This window comes from Chiloscyllium punctatum, chromosome 44 (genome assembly GCF_047496795.1).
Source record: "Chiloscyllium punctatum isolate Juve2018m chromosome 44, sChiPun1.3, whole genome shotgun sequence".
In the NCBI taxonomy this organism is placed as follows: Eukaryota; Metazoa; Chordata; class Chondrichthyes; order Orectolobiformes; family Hemiscylliidae; genus Chiloscyllium; species Chiloscyllium punctatum.
Genome location: NC_092782.1, coordinates 48,609,201 through 48,636,443, shown reverse-complemented (window position 1 = coordinate 48,636,443; position 27,243 = coordinate 48,609,201). Strand labels below are relative to the sequence as shown.

Below are 27,243 nucleotides of genomic sequence, written 5' to 3'. Positions count from 1 at the left end.
CTGTCCACAGCCAGTGTACTATGCACAAGTAAACAAAGGGTGACCTGGAGATAGGACCCGACCTCTATGCAGTTATTTCACACAGCATCCCCAATGTGTCTCTTTTGGAGGGCAAAGAAACACTTCCGTTTTGAGCAGGTCTTACTGCAGAAATGCAGCTTGATATCAATTGATCTCTATTCCCAAGAGTTTATTGTTGAAAATGCCAAGAAAATCTGCAAAATTACTTTTTCTAATATAGATGAATCTTCTCTAATATCTTAGTTCCTCAATTTTTCTTCAAGATCAGAACCATTATCCTTGCTTAAGTCCTATCAGGAGACAATTTTCCCATGCATTTCCACCTAAGAGATAAGGCTAGTTGTCCCCTATCTGACACTTCCATGTACACCACAAATTCTTTCCAGTTTTGTAATTCTTGCTGTTTAGCATCTTTAATTAACGTGTTCATGCCAACTAAGACTTCCTAATTGCATGGGCCTCTGCTCCTCATTTTATATATTCAATGATTTGTTATATTTTCCAGTGGTCTTTCCTCTTGTACTCTTAATAGTCATATTTCTTCACCAACTAGCCCGTTCGGTAAATATTTGACTTTAGCATCTGTATTCATTGTTATTCTTTGGAACCGAAAGACCTTGTTTTAATCATCAGAACTGATCTGTCCTCCCTCAGACAAACTGCCTACTGTGACAGTCTAATCCTCATATCTGTGTTATATATGGTCATGAGGAAAACCTGATTTGTCATTACTTTCTGTCACTCTTTTAGAATCTATAAATTGGTAATCCATTCCAAGCAACCATGAGTAAAGTACCTGAACATTCTGATTCCCATGCTGCACAATTATTATAAATCCATCTTTATCAACAACCTTTTTCAGGGCTCCACTCTGTTTAGGCCTGTCTCTTTTATAACAAAGCTGATCTCCCTTATTAAAAATCGGTTTCCAATGTCCTTGCACCATATTGTAAGCCTAACCCAATTCTTTGAGACTTTGAGTTTACTGAAAGATTTTCTTCTTGTGTGCAATACATTCAAATGCTCAAAAATGCTAGAACTAATTGTAGTCCCTTCCCAAACTGAGATGATAAGTTAATACTGACTTACTTGTATCAAAATTAACCAATGGGAACTATATCCTGAATCATTTGCAGTGAATGCTTAGCATGGACAACCAGTAATTTAGTTTGGCAGATCTGCCAAAGTTTAATGAAGCATTTTGTCTATTACTGTCTGTATCCTTTCAAGCACCCTGAAGCTTAAAAAAAGGTGTTTTGCTTCCTTAGGCATAACTACTATCTTCATATTTGTACATATATCTAAATTCATCATGAGTAAATGCCCCTGTCCCCCTGCCATTATGTAAAAAATGTTGCCAGTGGTCAGAAGTCACGACTTCTACATTTCAGGATCCACAATAATTTCTTATCTTTATAATGTATTATTGCAAGCTGACGAATTCTGGTTGGAAATCTACAACATGTTAAATAAAAATAGTTTTCTTTACACTAAACCTTTAAATCTAGAGCCACTGCCTTGTTGAAATCCCTCATGGGAGGCTGACTTACTATAGACCATGAGGACAACTTTAATATTTCTTACAAATCTCATATCCATCATTTATGTTTTCTATGACCCTATTGCATTATTCATCCCTTATTCCTGCACCCTTCACTAACATTCTTAGACTATTAGAAGATGGATGGACAAATTGCCTATGTAGATTTGAAACAATTAATCTTTTGTCTTCTGATCTCCTGTTCCCTGGTATCAACATTTCTTTAATTCCTTTAGTGGGAGGTTATGTTCCTTAAAGGAATACAAAATTCTCTAACATTCACATATTTTACAAATATAATAGCTTTGACATTTTCCATATCCACTTTCATCTTGTTTCTTTCATCCATAGCCTACTTAACAACAATGGTATTTCACTGGATATTATATCTTGGTGATAAAATGATTGACTCTGATTAAAGAATGACTGCTCTTTTTAAAGGTTTTAGTGTTGTATTATCCCCAAATGTGAAACTGGCAGAACTATCAAATTCCTTAATGTTGTTTCAAACCTTTATTATCAAGGAATTTAGATTACATTTCAGAGTCTCTTCCTTACACTGTAAGCATGTATCCAATGTCTAATATTGTACGATTGAAAGATTATGACACCAACACATCATCATAGAGTCATAGAGATATACAGCATCACTTGGCCGAATCTTCTCATGACCAACACAATGTCTTTTCCTTGATCCAAATCACCATCCTCTCCTCTGAATCTTTGGTTTTGCACTTAAGTTTGCATACTCTATTATATTATTTGGGACAACTTGTGGTGTCGTGCTATTTTGAGTCATACCTGAAACATTAGTTGACTATATCTTAGGAATTTTAGTGTTCACTGTAAGGCCCAAATTCTCTTCACTTCTCAAAATTATCAAAAACATTTCGGTCTACATTCCTTTGATTCAAGTTCTTCTTTTGTACTGTCACCTGCATCAAGACGGTCTTGCCACCCAGTTAATATTGCATTTTCCAATTTCTTTTGTATGGTTAATTGCCCCATTTGTACCATGAAAAATGTAAAATGAAAAAAAAATCCTACACCTTTAAATCCTGCTAAAAAGGAATGTTATCCAAGGAATTTTATTTAATGCTTCTAATATTGGTTCTACCAGTGTGTATTTATTTGCAAGCTTATCTCCGAACAAAATACTAGATAACTATCTGAACTCAACATTTTTGCCCAGTCTAATAATTTAAGTGCCAGCACAGATTGGGGAATTTCAGGTGGCAGATAAAATTCAATACAGAGAAGTGTAAAGTGATACACTTTGATCCAAAGAGACAGCATAAAACAAAGGGTACTATTCTAAAGGGTGTGCAGAAGCAGAGACATCTGGGTATTTACATGCATATGCCATAAAAGGTGGCAGGACAGCCAGATAGAGCTATTAAAAATATTTGAGTATTCTAGATCTCATTAATAGGTACTTGGAATACCAGGTTATGCTGAACCTGTGTAGGTCAGCGATTAGACCTCATTTGGAGTATTGTGTACAGCTCTGGGTATCACGCTTAGGATGAATGTGATTCCATTAGCGAGAGTGCAGAAGAGGTTTACGATAATGGTTCCAGAGAGGGAAAACTTTAATTATGAGGATCATTTGGAGAAGATGAGTCAGGTTTCCTTGGAGATGAGAAAACTGAGGGAAGATTTGAAAGAAATTTTGAGGGCTCTGAGCAGAAAAGATAGTGAAAAACTGTTTATACTCAAGAAAAGACTGAAGACCAAAGGGCACAGTTTTAAAGTACTTTCCAAAAGAAGAAAATGTGAGGTCAGAAAAGCTTTGAAACGTAAGTGGTAAGAGTTTTGAATGCATTAACTGGAAGTGTTGTGGAGGCAGGTTCAATTGAGGCATTCAAGAGGGCACTGGATGACTTTTTAAATAGAAACAATGTTCCAGGGTGACAGAGAATGGACAGGATTTTGGCATTAAGTAAAAATGCACAGCGAGCTAATGCAGGCATGATGGGCAACATAACCATCTTCTGCACTGTGACAATTCTATCACTTAAAAGAACAAAAGACATGTGCTGCACACAGGGTTAACAGGCAGAGGCTGAGTGGGGTGAGTTGAAGGTGGGTTTTATATAATAAAAGTTAAGGATGTTAAATTTTCAATTTGGTGGTTTGAGGAATGGGAACAATGAAGGTTGATAGTTGTATGACTTAAAGGGACAGTGGATCTTAATGTAGGAAGGACGAGAACAAAATACTTTTGGATGACTTAAAGTTTATATAGGATACAGCTGGTGAATAGACCTTTGAAGGAGTTGCCAATAGGCATAAACCAAAGTTGTGAGTTTCAGCAAAATTGGGATCAGCATCAGGACATATTACAGTTGGACATAGGTGATTATGATAAAATGATATGAGGTTGAAAACATATCCAACAATGAAACAGGGCACAAAGGTGGGTTCCTTTGGTTAATTAATATTCCTCATTGATAATATCATAAGGAAATTACCAAATATCAAATAAAATATTATATTACTTCATTGTTCCAAAGGAATTCCAACAGGTAAAGGAGAAGCTCTCCTTTGCTTCTGTACTTTAATTTTCTCTCTACTCTGTTCTATCCATTCCGCAGGTTTCATCCTGTTATAAAAGTCTTTAACTTGCACTACTCCTGCTGCTTCCATCTTCTATTTAGTAAGTTAAAGATATTATAATTAATTGCATGAAACATTTAACAGATGATACATCAGGTCTAAGCCCGTTGCTCATCCTTACAATAACATAACCACACAAGTTAATGAAGTGAACTCAAAGATTCTTGCTCATCCAGCAACTCAGTTCCCCTGCTTTGCCATTCCCGAGCGAGTGCTTGTTATTTTATTTCCAAGTGAACAAGCCACACGGACAGGCAGTCTCAGTACTTTACAGCAAAGAATGAATCATTGCACAGAGCAGCAGAACGCAGCCAATTAACGTCACATTCAACTTCAGTGGTACTTGATTGTGATGCGCAAATATTTAATTGATAGTTCAATAACGACCCCCTACCACCTACCCCCTTCAACTTTCAAAAAAACAGGAGAATACTTACTGGTTTTGTTAGTTTCATATATTCTAATTCTGGCCCATGACCAATTAAGTATATACTTTCCGCCACCCACTCGCCCTCAACGCGTGCAGATTTTTTATTTTTACATTTGCTAAAAATAGGAAGCCAAAGGCCACATTGTGTTACCATTTACTCAGGTGTTGATGATGTCAATGCACTGTACTAATCAGGCAACAAATTAAAATGCATCCCTCTAGTCATGACCCATTTGAGCTGTGGCCCTTTTTAAGTAAGATCTGTTAAATGATAAAATTTTGACTGGTAAAACCTACATAAAAAATCTGAAAGTGTAGAAGAGGTAACATAACATGTGATGACTTGGCCACCATAAAACTTGGGTTCTAAGTGCCTATAAAACTGAGGAAGAATGACTGATGGGGCAGCATGGAGTTCTCAGTGGTTAGCACTGCTCCTCACAGCGCCAGGGACCTGGGTTTGTATTCCAACTTTGGGTGACTGTCTGTGTGGAGCTTGTACATTCTACATGTGTCTGCATGGGTTTTATCCAAGTGCTCCGGTTTCCTCCCAAACTCCAAAGAGGTGCAGATTAGGCAAACTGGCCATGCTAAATTGTGCCAGGGATATGCAGGCTAGGTGGATTAGCCATGGGAAATGCAGGGTTACAGGAATAGAGTAGGGAGGTTGGTCTAGGTGGGATGCTCTTTAGAGGTTCAGCATAGACTTCATGGATCAAATGACCTGCTTTCACACAAGTGATTCTATGATTCCATGTATCCTCCTGGAATATATGTGTCAACTGTCAGTGCTTTACATTCATATCAATGTTTTGTGGGGTGGAGCAGGGGGAAGCAGGACAGGCTGTCCTGGGGTGGTCAGGAGGTGTCGGCAGACTGAGCCAGAAGGGATATGGGACAGACCGAGAGTAGGGAGGGGTGTAGGGGCAGGCTGCCTGAGTGGCCAAAACGGAGGGATGGGTTGCTTGCTGAGAGGCTGTATTTTATGTACCTACGTGATTGGACTGTCTTATGTACTTGTCATTGTTACTGTTTGTGGTGATTGAAACTGGGATTTGAGGTTTGTCCTCTTACCTGAAAACTGGTTGAACGGTAAGGTTTAGGGTCTGGCTTTGCTGCTCCTCCCCTTGTAAAATTACTATATCTATGTATGCAGCTGTTAATGTTAACTGTTTTTGTAAACTGTATTGTTTAATTTAAAAAATGGGAGATTTAGCATCTCCTCAGTTTAGGGCACTGACTCTGTGCTGGCTGTGCCAGTGTGCTACTGCTGCTGTTTTTTTTTTGCTTTGGAGGAAAGCTGATTCCTGAACTGGTTGAATAATTTAGCCAGTTTGTATTCTTTTTCAGGACTGATTTTTTTTAACTACCTGATCTACACAATTAGTGTTTCAGGTGTAACTCAGTTCTCAATAGGGAACTCTTCACCAACTGGTTACAGCCTCCGTTACTCTTTTCTCTTTGAGAAAAGGACTATATTGATTTTGTGGCAGGGCTTAGCCCTTGCACTCTGTTTTAATGTTTTTCACTTTTGGTGTTGGACTGAGCATTGTGACAAATACATTTTTAAAATTTCTTAGGGTAGCACAGTGGCTCAGTGGTTAGCACTGCTGCCTCACAGCACCAGGGACCCAGGTTCAATTCCCACCTCGGGCAACTGTCTGTGTGGAGTTTGCACGTTCTCCCCGTGTCTGTGTGGGTTTCTTCCGGGTGCTCCGGTTTCCTCCCACAGTCCAAAGATATGCAGGTTAGGTGAATTGGCTATGCTAAATTGTCCATAGTGTTAGGTGGATTAGTCAGGGTAAATGTAGCGGAATGCATCTGGGTGGGTTGCGTTTTGGAGGGTTGGTGTGGACTTGTTGGGCCGAAGGGCCTGTTTCCACACTGTAGGGAATCTAATCTAATTTTTCCAGATGAGCTGGCCCTTTTGTGGGTGACTAGGCCTGTGTAAAGACTGAACACCTGTGTGTGCTGGGAGGTGTAGCATGGAGTGGACCAAACCCTGAATTAACTGCACCTTTACAATGTACTGTGTTCCTGTGAGTGGGCCTGGTCCTTTGGATAGACCAGGCCTCTGAAGACTGAACACCTGTGTGGCATGGACTCTGCCTTTAGAACTGGACCAAACCCCTGTGATTTAACTGCAGCTTCACAATGTACTGTTCCTGAGTGTGGGCCTGGATCTCCCTGGAAGGGCCTGGCATCTATGGAGACTGAACACACATGTGCTGGGAGGTGAGCATTTGCTACAGTGTGGACTCATTGTGTGTGCCAGAGTGGGCTAGTTAGTACGTAGGGTAGCTGGGGGCTAGGCAGTCGACAGCACGTTTGTCAGAAACCTGGTCAAGGGAGAGGCTGGCTGGGGGCCAGACAGTAGATGACTGGCCTGGAGGAGCCTGTCAGTACGCATGGTGGGCAGGGCCAGGCAACTGATATCATCCTCACAGGAAAGCCAGTATGGGGCAGACAAGCAGCCACCGACAGCCCATAGGAAGGCTGACCAGAGGATGACTGGTCAGTACGCAGGGAGGCAGGGAGCCGGACAGCCAATGGCCAGCATACCTACGGACCAGCCAGAAGAAAATCAGTACGTGGGCGGCTGGGTGCTAGAAGGCCGACCTCCTGACTGCAGAAAAGCAGGTCAGGGGTGGTTGAGTTAGTATGCAGGGGTGACTGGGATGTTGGTAGTATCCATCTGTCTGTCTCAGATGAAAATGGGCTGGGAGGGTCAGTCAGTATGCCAGGCAGCTGGAGACCTGAAGGCCAACAACCAGCTCCATAGGAAAGTGGCCCAAGGTAGTCCAGTCAATATGCAGGACAACTGGGAGCTGGTGGTTTTGCTGCCCTTTGCCCTGTATGGAGTGGTTTGAACTGCTTTCTGTTTAACTGTATTGTACTATTTAATAACATGTGTGTATGTAACAAGATTTGGAGTCTCCTTCATTTAAGGGACTAACTGTGCTGGCTGGGCCACAGTGTGTTACTGTTGGTTTTGACTTTTTGGGAGAACTGGATTCCTAAACTGGCTAGTTTACAAAGCCAGTTTTGTTAACTGCTATTCCTCTTTTGAGGACTGATTTCTAAACTGCCTGATCTACAGTTAGTGTTTTAGGTGTAAGTCAGTTCTTATTAGGGAACTGTTTCATTGGCTGGTTACAGCCAGTTACTCTTTCCTTCCCTTTCGGAACAGGAAAATGCTGATGTTTGTGGCACGGCTTAACCCTTGGGGGTGGGGGAAGTGTTTTCATTGTTTTTGATGTTTGGACTGAGCCCTTGTGAGAAGAAAATCTTTCCAGATGAGCTCTTCCTGGGGGTAGGCCTGGCCCTTTTTCAGTGGACTAGGCCTCTGTAAAGACTGAACACCTGTGTTCTGGAGGGTGGGCATTTGCTGTGTGCTGAGCGGTGGGCATGGACCAAACCCCTGTGAGTTAACTATACTTTTACAATGTACTATGTTCCTGTGAGTGGGCTTGGTCCTCTGTGCATATGCTAGACCTCTATGGAGACCTGTGTGCTGTGGGATATGTATTTGCTGCCTTCAGGCATGGACTCTGCCTTTGGTTGTGGACTCCATTCCTGAGAATGGACTCTGCATTCTGAAGAAAACGGTTAATGGTAATGGACTCCATCTACTAGAAAGGACTCTGTTTGTTGTTAATTGGCTCTGTCTTGTTGCTTCTTGGGTTTATCACCTGTACTGTCTTATGTCCCTGGATCTGGCAGGCCTTAGTATGAGCTGGGAGGCTCATAACTCATCCTGAAAGCTGTCACCCCAAGAGCCACAGGGTGCATAGCCCATTCTGAGCACTGTCGTCCCGAGAAGGAGTAATCAGGCTGGACTGTCCTGTAGGTGGCCAGAAGTGTTTTGCAGCAGCAGAGAGCCAGAAGGTGGGTCAGGGCAGTCTAATCCATAAGGCTTGTGGGCTGCCCTGTGCACCATCATCCCAGGGAAAGGGATGGCTGTCCTAGAGGTGGCTGGAAGGTGTCAAGGCAGTCCACAGGCCGAATGGCATATCAAGGTGCCACATAGTACGTAGGGGCAGACCAAAAGCTGGACAGTGGGTCGGCCATCCTCAGAGCTGTCACCCCAGGTACCATGGCGGGCTGTCCTAGAGGTTGCCTAAAAGCACGGGGGTGGTTAGGGAGGCCAGAAGGTGGGTAGGCCATCCTAATCACTGTTGTCCTGGGGGTGGGGGTCATTGGGGAAACAGGACAGCTGTCCCAGATATGGCCAGAAGGTGTCAGGGTGAATCAAGGGGCAGGCTGCCTTTTTGAGTGGCCAGAAGGTGGGAGGGATGGGTTGGTTGCCAGGGGTGTCTATGATATGTGCACTGTTTTATGGTCTGGTTTATCAACTGTGTGTTTACTGTCTCTTCCTTGATTGATGTAAGGTGGGATTTGAGGCTTATCCTCATTTCCCTCTGAACTGATTGTACAGCGGGGTTTGGGGTCTGGCTTTGCCCCTTGTAAATTGCTGCTTCTTGTATACAACTGTTGACATTAACTATTTGTAATTTGTACTGGTTAATAAATTTTAAAAAACTGAGATCAAACCTCCTTAGTTGAGGGCTGACTGAGCTGGCTGGCCATAGCCTGCTTACTGCGCACTAGTAAATAAAGGGTGACTTGGCAATGGGACCCAGCCTCCTTGTCGTCGTTTCCTTTTGAAAAGAGAGGCAGATAGGCTTAGCAAAGGAGTTCCAGCAATTTGGGTCTTAGAATTTAAGTACATGAAGTAAAGAAATAAAAAGCATCTGGATGGGTATATAGGGATATAAGCCAAGTGCTGGCAAATGTGGCTAGATTAATTTAGGATATTTGATTTGACATGGCAAATTGGACTGAAAGATCTGGTTTCATGCTGTATATCTATGACTTTGAGTACGAAATCTCATAAGCTAGTACCCATGAGAGTGGTACAACTTGAAAAATTTTCTATGAGTTGAACAATTAAATTGATTTGTGATACTCAAATTGGAATCAATTAAAATTAAGGTTTGGTTAAGTGGTCATCCAGTTCCCATGGAGGTCAATTCTGGTACAGCTGTGTGGTTGCTGAATCTGTCTTTAACAAAATTCAGTCAAGACCCCCCAGTCTTTAACCCGTGCAAGACGTCAGCCTGACTGAGAACATACACTGGACAGCCATTGAAAATTAAGAGTACAACTTTGATTCAGGTCTCCTATGAGAAGCAGTTGGTGTAGTTACTGCTGTTGGTATTGAAATGCCCAGCCCCAAGTCTATTAGGGCAAAATTGGTTGAGAAAGATTCACCTTGATTGGCTTAACATTTTTCAATTATAAAATGGCTGCCTCAGTGAAGTCTTAGTAAAATACCCACGAGTTTTTCAAGAAGGGTTTGGGACTATCAAAGGGGCCAAAGCCACTTAAAGACCAGGATGTAATTCTTGAGATTTTGCAAGGCCCACCTGGTACCATTTTGTCTTGTGAGCAAAAGTAGGGGCTGGAAAATGAATGAACCATCAAACCACTGCAGTCTGCAGAATGGGCAGCACCAATCATATGGATATTGAAGCCTGACAGCTCAGTTTGCCTTTCTGGGGATTTCAAGTAAACTGTAAACTGCTTCTCACAACTGGATAAATACCTGATCCTTCACATAGAGGACTTGTACACAAAGTTGGCAGAGGGGGGCCTGTCCTTTACGAAGCTGGACACAGGCCATGTCTACCTGCAATTGCAAGTGGATGAGGAGTTCCAGATGTTTGCTGCAATTAATACCCATAAGGGTCTATATCAATATACAAGACTACCATTTGGAGTGTCATCAGTCTGTGCTCTTTTCCAGCAGGCCATGGAGGACATTTTTATAAAGGCTATCCCAAGTTGCCATTTATCTGAATGATGTATTAATAATAGGGAAGACCAATAAAGAGCACGAGGAGACCTTGCACATAGTGCTTAAACATTTCTCCCAGGCAGACGTATGTCTTAGAAGGGAAAAATGTGTTCCAGACATTCTGAGTGACTAACTTGGGTGACAGAGTCAACAAAAACCACATTACACCTATTGGACGAGAAAGTGAGGACAGTCAAAGGACCCCAGGCTCCCGTGTTTATTTTGGAACTTGGGTCATCCCTTGGGTTAGTGAATTATTACAAAAAATTCATATGTAACCTGGCCTCCATCTTGGCACTCTTACACCCTGCTGTTGAAAAAGGGTCAGCCTTTGAAATGGTCACACAGCCATTTAGCGAAGTGGAAAAAGCAGCTATCATCTAAGGTGTTGGCCGCTACATTCCAAAGTGAACAGTAGTGCTGACATGTGATGCCTTCCCATATGGTATCGGCATAATGTTGGCTCATTGGTGGCCCAACAGAGGAATACCCAATAGTATATGCATCATGCTGAACACAAGTATGCTCCCATAGTCATCTTTTTAGCTGTCATTTTTAATATGAGGAAGTTCCACCAGTACCTTTTTTTTAATGGTTGAAAATTTGTCATAGTAACAGATCACAAACCCCTCCCGGGGTTACTGAAGGAAGACAAGGCAGTGTTACCCATAACTTCTGGCAGAATACAATGCTGGGCCCTTATTCTCAGTGTGTACAAGTTAGAACACCATCCAGGAAGCCAGGTGGCTAATGCGGATGCCTTGTGCTACCTCCTACTGGCAGATACTCCACTGGTGGTGCCTCCCCAGACAGTTCATTTAGTTTTAAACTTTCTGGACACCATTCCAGGTATCAGAGACAATATCTGATTGCGGATTCAAAAAGATCCCATCCTAGTGAAACAAGCAGCTTGTGGTAATGGAGGAAACAGAAGGGCCATTGCAACCAGGATTGAAATCTTTTTGGACCTGGTGAGACCAAATCACTGTATAAGATGGCAGATTACCGTGGGGAGAACAGGTGATAGTCCAGAGTAAAGGTTAATGACAGATACTGGCCAAACTCCTCCAACATCATCCAGACATTGCAATGGAAATGGATACCCTTGGGGAAAACCAGTTGAGTGTCAGCAGTTGCATGTCCTGTGCGTGTGTGGGCTGCGGATGCTCTGCATGTGAAAATGCCCTGGTGGGTATAGGCTGGAAATTCTTCATGTGAAGGAAAAAATATAACCATTATAGAGTCATAGTGATGCACAGCATGGAAACAGACACTTCGGTCCAACTCGTCCATGCCGACCAGATATCCCAACCCAATCTAGTCCCAACTGTCAGCACCTGGCCCATATCCCTTTAAATCTTTCCTATTCATATACCCATCCAAATGCCTCTTAAATGTTGCAATTGTACCAGCCTCCACCACATCCTCTGGCAGCTCATTCCATACACGTACCACCTTCAGCGTGAAAAGGTTGCCCCTTAGGTCTCTTTTATATCTTTCCCCTCTCACCCTAAACCTATACCCTCTAGCTCTGGACTCCCTGACCCCAGGGAAAAGACTTTGTCTATTTATCCTATCCATGCCCCTCATAATTTTGTAAACCTCTATAAGATCACCCTGAGCTTCCAACGCTCCAGGGAAAACAGCCCCAGCCTGTTCAGCCTCTCCCAGTAGCTCAGATCCTCCAACCATGGCAACATCCTTGTAAATCTTTTCTGAACCCTTTCAAGTTTCACAACATCTTTCCGAAAGGAAGGAGACCAGAATTGCACGCAATATTCCAACAGTGGCCTGACCAATGTCCTGTACAGCCGCAACATGATGTCCCAACTCCTGTACTCAATAGTCTGACCAATAAAGGAAAGCATACCAAACGCCTTTATCACTATCCTATCTACCTGCGACTCCACTTTCAAGGAGCTATGAACATGCACTCCAAGGTCTCTTTGTTCAGCAACACTCCCGAGGACCTTACCATTAAGTGTATAAGTCCTGCTAAGATTTGCTTTCCCAAAATTCAGCACCTCACATTTATCTGAATTAAACTCCATCTGCCAATTCTCAGCTCATTGGCCCATCTGGTCCAGATCCTGTTGTAATCTGAGGTAACTCTCTTTGCTGTCCACTACACCTCCAATTTTGATGTAATCTGCAAACTTACTAACTGTACCTCTTATGCTTGCATCCAAATCATTTATGTAAATGACAAAAAGTAGAGGGCCCACACCGATCCTTGTGGCACGCCACTGGTCACAGGCCTCCAGTCTGAAAAACAACCCTCCACCACCACCAACCTTTGAGCCAGTTCTGTATCCAAATGGCTAATTCTCCCTGTGTTTCGTGAGATCTAACCTTGCTAATCAGTCTCCCATGGGGAACCTTGTCGAATGCCTTACTGAAGTCCATATAGATCACACCTACTGCTCTGCCCTTATCAATCTTCTTTGTTACTTCTTCAAAAAACTCAATCAAGTTTGTAGATTAGAATTTCCTCAGTTGAGGACTGACTCCAAGCTGGCTGGCCAAAGCCAGTGTACTGTGCACTCATAAATAAAAGGTGATTTGGTGACGGGATCTGACATCTGTGCAGTTATTTCAAATGTAGCAGCGAAAGGGAAATAGAATGGGAACTGAGCAAGGGAAGGGAAAAGAGTTTTCTGGATGGAATTTGATGCTGTAAACAATGTAAAATAGTGTAGTGAATCTGTTATATATCTCTCTCCGCTCTTGATTCTATTGAAGTCAATTAAAATTAAAATCCATAGATGTAAAATTACCTTCCAATTTGCTATCACTCATACACAATCGCGTAAGGTCAAAATTCGTCCCGCTGTGCTTTATTAACCAGGAATCCACACACATGCCATCTTTAACTCTGGCCACTAATCATGGTAATGTAGTGACTGCAATCATAATGTGTTATCCTTATCCTATTTAGTTGCAATATCACCTTCAGTGTGATCAATGTTCCATAACTCCTCGACACAATCTGCAAATGGTTCCATTCCCATCTTTTCCAACTTTGCTAACAGATATATCACAATGTTTGCACCTTAATTGACTCAGTTCCTGTTTGCCAAGATTCAATCCTTCCCTATTCCTCCTCCATAGCTGGCCCTGAGGTGACAATACCGATACAGAATCAGTGTTCACAAGCATAGCTATACATCTTGACCAGTGACTTTAATTCCATGACTAGTACCATATTGTAAGACTCTGTATCCAACATATGGACAGTCCAGAAATTTGTGCAACTCAGCATTTGCATAGCCAAAGCCTCTGAGAACATTCTCTGCTAGGAACAATGTGCTGTAGATTTCAATGCCATCCATTTATCTGAACACTTACTCAAAAACCAAAAGAACTGCAGTTGCTGTAAATCAGAAACAAAAACAGAAATTGCTGGAAAAGCTCAGCAGGTCTTGCAGCATCTGTGGAGATAAATCAGAGTTAATGTTTCAGCTCAAGTGAATTCTGAGGAAGGGTTCCCTCGACTCAAAATGTTTACTTAAAGACCAGCTCATCTGTTACACAACCTTGTCAACCTTTTAAATCCACCCATTTCATCATGTTCCAACTTTGGAAACCTGCCCAGCATTATGGGTTTACCCATGACCTTTACTATTCTATTATTGATCTCCCATGCATTTACCTTTCCTTCTGCTTTACCATCAGTTGCAGAAAATTCAGCATAGTTCATCGAGTAAATATGCAGATCAGTCTCATTTTTGAACTTTCTCCCTAAATATATCTGTTCTGCTACAGCTCTCCTCACAGTCACTACCCCTTCTCTTGTTCCCATCCTTCTTATTTGGCTTGTATCTGATCCGAAGCTGCTTTTCACTTTGGGATTTTTGGTTTGTTAAAAGAACAGTGCAAAAGTAAAGTTGTCATGAGCCCTGTATCTTTTCATCCTCTTTGGTTCAGGGGATTGATGCTAATTTTAGTACGCCCATTATTACTGATTCAGAACATAATGGCAAACTCTAGAATTTTCTGGATGACAATTCCAACACTGGACTGTGTAGCAGTCTAGAGAGTATCAGTATCCCATTTTCTTACCTATTTTCAAGTCCATTTCTCATGATGCTACATCACAACCAGTAATGCAGTATTTATCCAGGTGAGTATGAAGGAAAGTTGAGGTAAATAGGATAGCCGTACTTGCATCCAATCCAAATAAATACATGAGCAATTAAAAAAAGGGATGTGCTATAGTGTTAGATGTAAAAGACTGGGAGGATTTGTGTGAAGCATGAACTAATAAGGATAAATGGCATGCTTTTTGGTTCTGCAAATTCTAAGATAATTCTAGTACAATGAATTTACTTCATTCTCCTTTGTATGTCGTGAGACAAAATGAAAGTATACCTATGACTTAACAACAAATCATGTTGCTGTTCTTTTGAGCAGGGAGAAGTTGGGCCAGCTGGTCTGAAGGGTGAGAAAGGAGATCCTGGACTTTCAGTAAGTAGCCTTTAATAACAAATAAGGCATGCTGTGAGTAAGAACACTGTCTGTATTCAAGATTAGCTCTCAGAATGGACTTTTTATTTGTTATTTCATCACTCATGCTCTCCACCCTATTTCAAACCTTCCCACTTGTTCTCCTCCAACTCCAGCTCATTTCACTATTATATCCGTATAAACCATTATTTCTAACTACTTCCAATTTTGCTGAAAGATCATTCAATCCAAAACAGTAACTGTTTCTCTTTCTTCTCATGCTGCCTAAACTGGTGAGTGTTTCGAGAATTTTCATTTCATATTTTCAGCATTTGCAGCACCTTGCTTTTATGATTAAAAACTTCTTTCTCCCAAAATATTATCAACATTAAAGAAAATTCTGATAGTCAGATCCTGCTTTTTTTTTAAAAACTGAATTATACAAGATTGCCTTTCACAATAGTACCAACTTGACAAAAGTAGATACATGTTTATACTGCACCAGCAGGTCAGATGTTGAGTTTACATCTCAGCATCGAAAGCTATGAAATTTATTTCAGTAATTCTCAAATTTAGAAATTGATCTAGTAAGAATGATCAAAACTGTGGAATTGCCATAAAATTTAACTTTATTTAATATTTTCGAGGGAAAGCCATGCATTAGGCATAGGCTATTTATTTCTCATTCATATTTGATGTTTGACTTACAGACCTCTGATCTGACCTCGCTAGCAACCTATTTAGTGGTACAAACAACTAGTGTTGCTACTTATTGGTTCATTTTCACTCTAAAACACAAGTTCTTCACATGCCAAAGAGGAATTAGGTTGACTCAGATGAAACTGGTTTCAAAATGGGTGTTCACATATTGAACAGAGATGTAACCTTTTGTGGATTTGAAGTTAGAGGGGACCATGCAATATACCATTCATCTCTCTGTGCCATTTGTCTTATGGTTGTCCTGCAATGCAGAACACCAAAATGAAACAACATCACTTTAAGCAAGCCTAGATTGACAAAGCGAAGAGGGTATTTTCATTTTATATTATCTTCCTATTTCTTTCTTTGCTACAGGCAATGTGAATCCAAGAGATACTTTATTAGTGACAGTGTTGAGTCAAGCTTTGATCTTCAGTCTGTGCTGAGGTGACAGAACTCAACTGGACTGGTGGTTATTACCCTTGGGCTGAGCAAAGACTCTTCTTCCTAGATATATCAAATAAAGAATTTAAAAGGCTACTTTGGGTGTAAAGATCTGCTCATAGACTAAATTTGGCCTTGGTGGCTCCCTAGCCCACATTGAAGCTGACAGCTCTCATTATAAAAGTTAGCTGTTTCGGATAGGGACCGAAGACTGCCCTAAGCATCCTGAGGTCATGAAAGGCAGTACATGAATAACAACTTTTTTTTATACATTTCTTCATTCTGTGTAGGAAGAAGAAGTGAAAGATGTTGTCAGAAAAGAAATGAATGATAAATGTGGTAAGTCAATTTGTGGAACTCTGCCTTTGAAAGTAAAATAAGCTTTAATAGAAAACAATTCTCAAGTGAGTTTTACAATATGCCAATGCATGTAACTCAGCATGAGTACATATTTGCATTTATGTGCGTAAATGCAATTTATCAAAGTGATAGTTAAGACTATCATTATGACTCTAACAATTCTTATTATTAACAGGGCCCAATAGGCAGTAATTCCCCAGGCATTATGTTTGTTCCACATTACAGATGGAATCCATGCATAATTGAATATTACCAAAGCATGAGCCCTCAAACTAACATTAAAATGAAAATTGGACTATTTGCATTTACATATAATGAGAGGTAATGAAATCTTATTAGAAGGCTGCCCAGGCAAAAGATTCAAACTATAATAATCACTAAGGTCATTGATGTTTCAAACTGACCTTGGGGATTCTATGATCCTCTATATTTAAAACTGTGGTCTAGTTTCTCCAATGTGTTGGTTACTTCAGTTATACCGTAATTAAATCAAATGAGTAGCTGATATCACATTTGACTGTCATAAAGTATCTGATCTGAATTGAGTGATTATTAGAATATACTGGAACTGATCTCAGCACTCAAAAAGAAGCAGGGAGGAAAATTAACCAAAAGTTCCACTTCTGATTGACCCCATTGGAAACTATGGTTGGAATCTTGAGCTGGATGTCTTCTGAGCTCTTTTGAAATGGGTTCAGAAATCAGGTGAGGGCTGGGAAGTAGAAAATCAGGACCAGAAGCCTGACATCTTCATATTGTTTACATATTTTTCTCATGGCAGCCATTATAGTGGGAGGTCATGGTGTATGGAAGGTATTTAAGGCAATGAACTGGTCAATTGAGATAAATTTTAAGGGACTTTTGAATTTTACATGTAGTGAGCAGGCATGGTAAGGCTTCAGAAGTGAGCAAACAAGAGTTAAGTGTTGAATTGCACCAGCACATCATCAATGCCAAGGAGATTAGAGCATCAAGGGCATCAGCAATGAAGCCAGGATAGGCAATCAGATAACAGCATTGTAGTGCCTGCTGCCAGAATGGGTTTGAGGTACAGGGTTACACTTTGTATATGTCTTGCACACAGAGAGGACACCTGACGTCAATATCATTCATCCAGGCTTCAGGACCTTTAATGTAAAGGGGAAAGAGGTAGAATATATTGTGGGAGATCAGCAAACTCAGGGGCAACAGTAGTCAGTGGGAAAGGTCACACTAAGATGGCACTAATCAGGTCATGTACAGTAAACAACATTAAAATGAATCAGGAAGGTTTCAATTATGAATAACATACCCTGAAGTTAAGGCAAAACAATGCTAAATGGGCAACATTAAATGAGGATTTCCTGTACCAGGACGCTTCAGTGAGAACAGGACTTCATACTAGTGCAAACCAGTAACATTTACTAGACATTTATGATTTGATACATCATTCATCATTGCTCTATTGAGCCCTTTTTATAAACTGGCTAGAAACTGTAATAAACCTGAGGACTGGGAAATTTTCAGAATACAGCAATGGGGGACCAAGAAACTAATAAGGGAAGGAAAAATAGAATATAATTGCAATCTAGCAAAAGACAAAATTGTACTACAACAGCTTCTAAGTTACATAAAAAGAAAATGTTTGGCTCACATGAGTATGAATCCATTACTGGCAGAGTCAGGAGAATATATAATGGGAATTCAGAAATGGCAGAGAAGCTAAATAATTACTTTCTACCATTCCTTACTGAGGAGGATACAAGGAATCTCCCAGAATTGGAGATCCAAGTGAACTAAAGAGTTAGGGATTGAAGGAATTTAGTATTAATTAAATTATACTGGAGAAATTAATGGGGCTGAATATTGCTAAATCCTGCGGATCTAATCTACGTCCCAGGATATTAAAAAAGGAAATGACTGTAGAGATAGTCATTAGTTGGTGATTACCTAACAAAATTCCATAGATTCTGGAATGATTCCTGTAGATTGGAAGTCTTAAAGGTCACTTCACTATATAAGAAAGCAAATAAAGAGCAAAATCAGTGAACTTCAGAACGGTCAGCCTTATATCAGTAGTCATATATCAGTAGTCAGGGAAATGTTAGAATCTATCATAAAGAATCTGATAAATAGGCACTTGGATAAAAATAATCTGACTGGGGATTAGGGCATAGATGGATTTGTGAATGGAAAATCAAGTTTATATCCCTGAAGTTTCTTTTGAGGATGTTACTAACAAAATTGACAAAGGGGAGTTGATAAATGTAGTATATTTGGATTTTCAGAAGATGTTTGATACAGTCTCTTTGGGGTTGCCTGGATGGCTGGAATATGATGCAGAGTAATGCCAATAGCGGGGATTCAGTTGAAGGAAGGACTTACCTTCTCGCCCTCAGGTTAAACTATCACTAGTCATCTCTCTGGGACTATGGTGATTTTACCAACCTCTTGTGTAAAGGTGAAGGTAAGAAAAATTAAAACACATAGGATAGATGATAATGTATTGGCATGGAATAAAGCAGAAATGTATGCTGTGAGGAAGATGTAAAGTGGTTTAACAGGAATTGGACAGGCTTCTTGAAAGAGCAAGAACATGGTGGATGGAAATAATGTGCAAAAATATTATCTGATAAGAGGAACAGATGGGCAGAGTACTTTGAAAATGGTGAGAGGTGGAAAGTATAGATGTATAAAGACACTTGTATCCTTTCAATAAGTCACTGAAGGCAAGCATGCAGGTGTAGTCAAGCTATTAGGAAGGCTAACAGAATGTTAGTCTTTATCACAAAATTTGAGTACAATGAAGTTCTACTTCAATTGTATAGAAGCTCGTTTAGAACAGTCCTGGAATAATGTGTGCAGTTTTGGTCTCCTTACCTCAGAGCTATTATTGTTTATAGAGGGAGTGCAATAATGGTTCAAAAGACTTGTTCACTGATGACAGAACTGTCCTATGATTGGGCAAACTGGGTTTGTGTTCTCTAGAGTTCGAAGAATGAGAGGTAATGTCATTGAAACCTACAATATACGTAAAGGTATAAGCAGGGTAGATGCAGGTAAGATATTTTCTCTAGTTGGGGAGACAAGAACCAGGGGCACATCTAAAAAGATAAGAAAGATGCCATGTAGGATGGAGATAAGAAAAATTTCCTTTACTCAGATGGTTGTGAATCTTTGGAATTCTCTACCCAGATGGCTATGGAAGCTCAGTCTTTTAAGTATTTTAAAGTAGACATTGACAGATTTATGGAACTCTGGATTATGAGCCCAGTGACAATGCCACTATCATCACCTCAGCACCCGTTTCATTGAACTTTGGGAAGGCTTGCACAAATTTAAACCACTCCCCACTGGATCTTGGATTGAACTTAAATCTTTCCCATCACAATATGCCTCAGTCGGAGACTTTCTTTTGGTTTTACCTTTTAAAGCTGATATTCAGAAATGCTCTTTTCCTCTTTACCTTTCTCCCTGCTATGTTTTTTCCTTTTTCTGGTCCCTGGAATGCTTCTCTTTAAAGTTCACATTTTTTCATTCCATTTCCTTTTCTACTTCATATCTCAATTGACTCACCATCTGTCTTGCATTACTGTTCTTCCAATTTCAAATACTGTGCTATTACCTCAGTTGTGTCCCATTCTGTCCACTCCTTTAAACTAAAACTTCTTCACCAATTTAATTCCTCTAACCTTAGCTGTTCTTTGCAAATCATTCATAGATATAATCTACCACTTTCTGACATGTCTTACAAAAGACATGAAACCTGGTGTATTTCTTTTCATATTTTTCCAATTATTAGCACCCCATTTTCAATTAAATCTTGTCTGTGTTAGGTATCCCACTGTAAGGCCCCGACTTTGTTATGACTGATGATGGAGTGCATATGGTCAAGTTACACAGTTATCTAGAAACAAAATTGAGAAGTTCACCCAATCAGTCTTTAAGAAAAACACATTTCACCCTGAATGTCATGGGAGGGCGGGTTCTTTTGAGAAATGGGTGAAATCAGCTGAGCAGTCCCTCTTTGCAAGCATCTTTCCCCACAAATGAAGACCAAACACTAAATACCTTCCATCCTTTCACTGTTCAAATAACCCCAGTAAGGGGTTTACAGCAAAGAAAGCAGCTATCACATCAAAAGTCTTATTAAAAATAATCTTCAATCACCACAGTGACCTTTTCGATTACAAGCAGTTCTTCCAGAACGCTATAGTTGCATTCCTGTGCGGCCTACACTGTACAAAAATTGCACAATACAAACAGTACTTAGTGTTCATCATCTAATCGCGTTATAGTCAACACTGACTTTAAAAGTTCACACTTTAGAAACAGCGTTCCCTTTTCATCCAATTGTGTTTCAGCCAATTCACGTAACGACGCATTATAGCAGGATTTCCTGTACTTATTTTATGAAATCACTTCAAGTATTTCCACAAAACTTTTCCTCAATGCTTTGAAACTTAAATCCTCCAGAAATATTAAATATGAAGTGTATTTGAAACAGTATTGTCTCCTCAGACTGGAACTGCCTGCAGATACTCACCACCTACAAAGAATTCTGTTTGACAAAGAATAACATGATAGAGACTATTCAGCCCCTTGTGTCTCCCCTTAACACTAAATCTCCCATAACTCCTTTTTTTGAAGGAGATTCTCAATTTCCGTAATTTCTTCACAACTAAAATATCTCATCCCTAGTACAATTCCAGTAAGTATCTTTTGCATCCTCTCCTTAATTTTCCTCCCTGCTTAGAATTGGGCACAATACTCAAGGTGATGTTGAACTCTGTCTTTTTAAACCAATGTACTTGGTACTATATTTGAGCACCTTCAGGGTAGAAAGGGAGCAAAAATGGAGAGAAAAAAACTAGGTCACGTGCATTTGTGGTTCATTTTATTGGTGCTCAGTGTAATTGCATATGGAGGTCACTGATGGAGATGAAAAGTCACATCAGCGTAAGTTAATACAGAAGAATTTCCTCTGATGAGGTATAAGCTTTTAGCACTAATGAGTTAAGATTTAATGAAAGCAAATCCGATCTGAGAGTTCAGTGTTTTTTAAGAAATTGAACTAATTTCATTCTGAACACAAGGCTGCTTGATACTATATTGCAGATTAAAAATGTTATTTGATTAGGGAGTAATAAAGAGAAGAGCGGCTTTACTGGTGACTAAATGCCAGCATTAGTTTAAGCACGCGGCAAGAGTCAAGCGCTTAAATTAATCTCAAAGTTTCTGCTGACCTTTGACCCAAACAGATTTATAGATTATCAGATGAAGTAACATCTTAGATGTAAGTATTAATTGTAAAGCTCAGTATGTAGTTCTAAGAATTAATATATTTTTCTGCAAATTGGAGTTCTCAATATGCAGAACGTATTCAACTTTTAAAGTCTATCTTGATGATTCAATGCAAAACTCCTCTATCTACTGACCTATGCAGACCAGATGTGTATGTGCTTCACTAGCTGATCTCAACTATTTATGGGTGTTAAAATGGGTGACTTCAGATACCATGGGTGAAGGAAAGAATTTGGGATAATTTCCTATTCCTGATTGTGATCCAGTGACTCAATTGGACAGTGCATGTATGTACTAGATATTGGATAATACTGTAATATGGGGCTTGACTGGAGAGAGAGAAAAAATGTATGGTTTGGTCAATTCAACATTAATTAAATTAAACAAATTGCTACTGGTTATTGCAAGTAACAGCATTAACCTGAAATGAAAAGTTTGAAGGGATGATCAGGTGTTCAGTTTTGGGAGTGGCTTAATGCAGCAGCATCTCATTCTCAAAATTATCTGATTCTGAGTACACACTTGGCTTAAATGTCATTCCTTCTAAATGTTTAATCACTGATTTCACATCTACAAAAAATAAAAGTCTTCAGTAAACATTACTTTTTATTCTGTGCTTATCAAGTTGATTTAAAATTATTGCTTCATATACTCAGGCTTTGCTGGTTCAATCTTTTCTGAAAATTGTCTAGGCCATTATTTCACTATGTAATGTCTTCAATATACTTAGTTTGAGGTGTCAACTCTTTGATGTTACCGATTTTCCTAAACAGCATATTTTAATATGGACCACCATTTTCACTACCACAATTAGGCAGCAGGCTGTCATGCTTCACCCAATAATTTAAAACCTATCCCTTCTATCTAAACCTCCATGAGAAAACTGTGCACTTCAACACAGCAGCCCTCTAGTATTTTAACTATTGGTCTTCACAAAGCAAGAATCTCCAACCAATGGATTGGACAAAGTAAATAGGGAGAAGCAGTTCCCACTCGCTTTTAAAAAAAACAAGACAAGTGATGTGCACACGAAGCAAGGGTGACATAAGCAGTTCAAATATAGAAGGCACTGCCTAGAAATGTATGGAGGCAGCTTCAGTTGAAGCATTCAAGAGGGCTTTGATTGGTAATTAGGATAGAAGTAGTGTGTAGCCACATGGGGTAAAGGCAGGAGATTGGCTCTAGGTAATAAAAGTGGCACAGGCATGATTGGCTGAATGGCCTTCTAGCAATTCTATGAAAAGTCAGTGTCTTCAACAAACCAATTTGTGCTCATAAACTACCTTTAACATGACAAAACATCCCATCATCCTTTGAAGCAAAGTGGAAAGAGGTTGACAGAGATAACAAACACAATTTAGGAAAGGTAATTTGAGGAAGTTATTGAAGGCATGGCAAAAAAATGTTCTGAGGAAGCTTTTGAGTGTTTGAAAAAAGCAATATTAAATTTTCGGAGGAGAATGCCAAGCAGGAAAGGAGAAAAAAAATGAATGAGTAACATGAGATTTGCTACAACTATCAGATTACATTTATTTGAAAGTAATAATTTAAATTCTCCTATACCCAATACTTTCTTTGTGGTTTGGGGGAGAAGGGGGTGATTATGGAAGCTTAATATTTGCATTAATGTAAATGATTAAGAAATTCAGTCTTCCAGGCTTGCCTGTGGCTACCTACTAATGAATGCTGCATCAGTAATAAAAGAGGGCCTACAATTTCGCTTTGGCAAGGCTTATGTTTGACCTCTTACTATTTACTCGTTTATAAGTTCTTCCAGTATACTTTGTAACAATTGTACATCAGGATTTGCAAAATGTTGAATGCACTTCTATATTTTTATATCAGTTTGAAAAAAGTTAAAAGTACCATGTTGTATTTATATTTGAGCATAATAATTTACTCATTCCTACCCCAGCTGAACTAAATACAGTTTATGAAATTTATTCCAGAGCAACTGAAATCTCAAATTAATCAACCCTATTTTTGCTTAACAGCTTGTGCAGGTGAGTCTGAATAGACATGAGTCAACGGAATGGTGAGAAATAATCCTTTCTTTGAAGTATTGTTTTAACACATACTCTACGTAAGATGTCACCATAATCTCAACAGATGAAAGTGCTGCCCTGGAGTTGGCTAGTTCATTTGGCTGGAAGTCTAGTTTGTGATGCCAGGAGCACAGGTTCAATTCCTACACTAACTGAGATTCAGAGGAAAGGACGTTCCTTCTCAACCCATCCCTCACCGGAGTTGTGGTGACATTCAAGTTAAACCACAACCAGTCATCTGTCTAATGAGAGTGCACCCTCTGGGACAATGGTGACATATGCTAATGTATGAGCTAAAATACAGCCTCCAATATGTGGGAAAGAGAAGACTTTTTGTGTCCTTTCCTTTGTTCAGAATTATTAGACTCCGTTATCTACCACTTTCAGTTCTGACAATCTACACCTGAAATAGTCCACTTTTTGTTTTTACAGGTTGCATTTGGGAGCTTTATACCTGTTAACTGTAAATCTGCCAACTTTATTTTACACCTCACTGCATGTCCAATTTAATTTTCTCACTACCTGTCACCAAATGATCATGTGGCTGCCCTTTATTTTCTTTGATTAAAAACTTTTAAATGCCCCTCTGATTTCAGTGAGCACCTTTTATTTCTGCAAACTTTGTGGTAGGCAGCACCATTTTGTTTTCTCTCTTGTGTATCCAATTCCCTTATTGGCATGTTTGGTTGCAAAGGAATCCAAACTTCTTTCTTGAACAAAAACATGGAAAAAAAACTACCTGTTTCTTCCATGGAGGTATTACTAGTGACACCACATGTAACATAGTGATGACCACTAGTATTACAAATGGAGTTTCACTGATTGTTCAGTGTGTAAATACACTTTACAAAATGCTACTGTAAAGATTCACATCCAGTTATAGATAAAAGAAACACTTCCAAACAGTCAACATCCTGTTCAGCATTCTATTGCATTAATTTCTAAAACCCTTGGACTCTGAAAAAGTACCACAGGATCGGAAAACTGCCGGTGAGATACTTCTACTCAAAAAGGGATGTCACAAAAAGTGGGTAGATATAAATTAGCCTAACATTTATTGTTGGAAAAAATTACCATCATTTATTACGGAAGTAATAACAACACACATGGAAAATCATAATCTAATCAAGTAGAAACAGAATGGTCTCATGAAAGGGAATTTATTAGAGATTTTCAAGGTCTCAACCAGAGTGGATAGAGGGGACCAAGTTGGTACGTTGTATTTAGACATCCATCCAGCAAGCATTCAACAAGGTACTTCACAAAAGGATCATCCATAAAATGAACGTTGATGGGGTTGGAAGTAGTATACTGGTGCGGATAGAGAATCAGCAAATGGGTATAATGGGTTCTTTTTTGGGTTAGTGCCCCATGAGCATGGGGGTTCACAGATGGGATATACATTGTAAACAGTTAATGACTTGGAAGAAGGAAGAAAATGGACTGTATCCAAACTTGCAAATGATTCAAAAGTAAGTGGAAAATCAAATTGCAAGGATACAAACACTTTACACAGAGATACTGATGTGGGGGAGAACATAGAACATAGAACATAGAACAATACAGCACAGAACAGGCCCTTCGGCCCACGATGTTGTGCCGAACTTCTATCCTAGATTAAGCACCCATCCATGTACCTATCCAAATGCCGCTTAAAGGTCGCCAATGAATCTGACTCTACCACTCCCTCGGGCAGCGCATTCCATGCCCCCACCACTCTCTGGGTAAAGAACCCACCCCTGACATCTCCCCTATACCTATAATGGAATATGATATGGGAAAATGTGAAGTTGTTCAGTTTGGAAGGGAGAACAAAAGAACAGTATTATTTAAATGGGAAAAAACTGAAGGAACTGCAACACAAAGGGACTTGGGTAGAGGTGACAAGAATCAAAGATAATTAAGCAATTTGGGCCTAGAGAGATATTTGTCCCTTGTCAACACCTTGCTGATTAAGTACTGAGCATAAAGGTCCAAAGGGACTTTCTCAACAATTAGGGGTCTAACCTAGTCAACTAGCAGCAACTTAAGGGCTTCTACTCACCACCTCCTCAATTACCTACCTTCCTGCCAGATGAACCAGGATGACCTGCCTGCTGTGTGTGGCGAGGGTCTCCATTTTTTCAGATGGGGGCAGTTAATGTCCTCTGAAAGCCACATTTCTGGCATTGCCCCCCAAACGTATGCCCCAGAAATTCTCCTGATCTTCCCGACTTAAAATGATTTTTTTAAAAAGTATCATACCTTTCCTAAAACAACCTCCAATGGTCAGGACCTATTCAACTGTTACAGTCCCAGAAAAAACTAAGAGCATGAACATTGCATGCTTTACCCAATTTCTGTTGAATTTGGGAGTGTGATGTTAAAATAGGCAATCAGCCATTGATTAAAATACTCAGGGATTTTTGAGGCAGCTCTAATTCACAGCTTGGCAGCTGGTAGCCAGGGAATTAGCGACAAGTTTCTAGTCCACCCCCAAATTATTCAAAATGAGAAAGCAGTACAAGTAATCCAATTTCAGCCAACACCACTTTCTTCTAAGCACCTTCTGATTTAAATAACTTTTGGCCTTTACAGCTATCAACAGTCTCTCCAACTTCACATTCAGTGCTGTTTGCTACCAAACATCATATATCATGACAATTGTCTTCCTAATGCTGATGGTCAAGCCAAAGTCCACAGATTTGAAGGAGTCTGCCCATTTGCCACTAAGGGCTTGGCAATAAATACTTTTGTGGCATCATCAATACACAGCAACTCTCTGGTCACTTAGAATCATAGAATCACAAAATTCTTCCAGTGTGGAAGCAGTTCATTTGGCCCTTAGAGTCCATACTACCTCCTTCCCACATCCCACTGAAGACCATCCCACCCAGACCCACCCCCATCCTATTCCCTGTAAAATTGCATTACTCATGGCGTATCCACATTCTGCACATCCCTGGACACTATGGCATGGCCAATCCACCTACTCTGCACATCTTTGGACTGTGGGAGGAAGCCAGAGCACCCAGAGGATACCTATGCAGAGATGGGGAGAATGTGCAAACTCCCACAGTCGCCAAAGGGTGAAATTGAATCTGGGTCCCTGGCACTGTGAAGCAGTAGTGCTAACTACCTAATCACTTTGTGGCTGTCTTGGCACACTGTTGTTTTCTATCTCAGGCATGCAAGACTGGAAAGCTTTCTGCCAGTTCTGGTATACAAGTAGGCACCCTCTGCAGATGGAGAGGGGTGGGGGGGGCATAAGAAAGAATATGCCAAAGTGTATGGCTCCAAAAAACAATCCAGTTTGACCCATTTCAAGATTAGGGGGCACATGTTTAACGTATGAGGAGAGAGATTTTAAAAAGATATTAGGGGCAATTATTTTACACAGGGTGATTTGTGTGTGGAATGAATTTCCAGAGGAAGTGGTGGATGTGGATACAATGTTTAAAAGACATTTAGATAAGAACATGAATAAGAAAGGTTTGGAGGGATATGGGCCAGGAGC

General features: G+C 40.1%; 1 protein-coding gene across 10 annotated transcripts in view; it reads left to right on the top strand.

The window, feature by feature from the left end:
• col7a1l (collagen type VII alpha 1-like) overlaps window positions 1–27,243 on the top strand; it is a 428,727-nt gene that overhangs the window by 341,891 nt on the left and 59,593 nt on the right. For 8 of the 10 annotated variants that reach the window (XR_011955318.1, XM_072562892.1, XM_072562895.1 and 5 more), the window contains 2 exons: window positions 14,884–14,937; window positions 16,350–16,398. Coding sequence is in view for 9 of the 10 variants with exons in the window: in XM_072562892.1 (XP_072418993.1) it covers window positions 14,884–14,937; window positions 16,350–16,398 (103 nt within the window). In the remaining variant the exon portion in view is untranslated. Of the gene's footprint in view, window positions 1–14,883; window positions 14,938–16,349; window positions 16,399–18,797; window positions 18,838–23,696; window positions 24,430–27,243 lie in introns of those variants that run through there. The other 2 variants (XM_072562898.1, XM_072562900.1) reach the window with 2 other exon arrangements.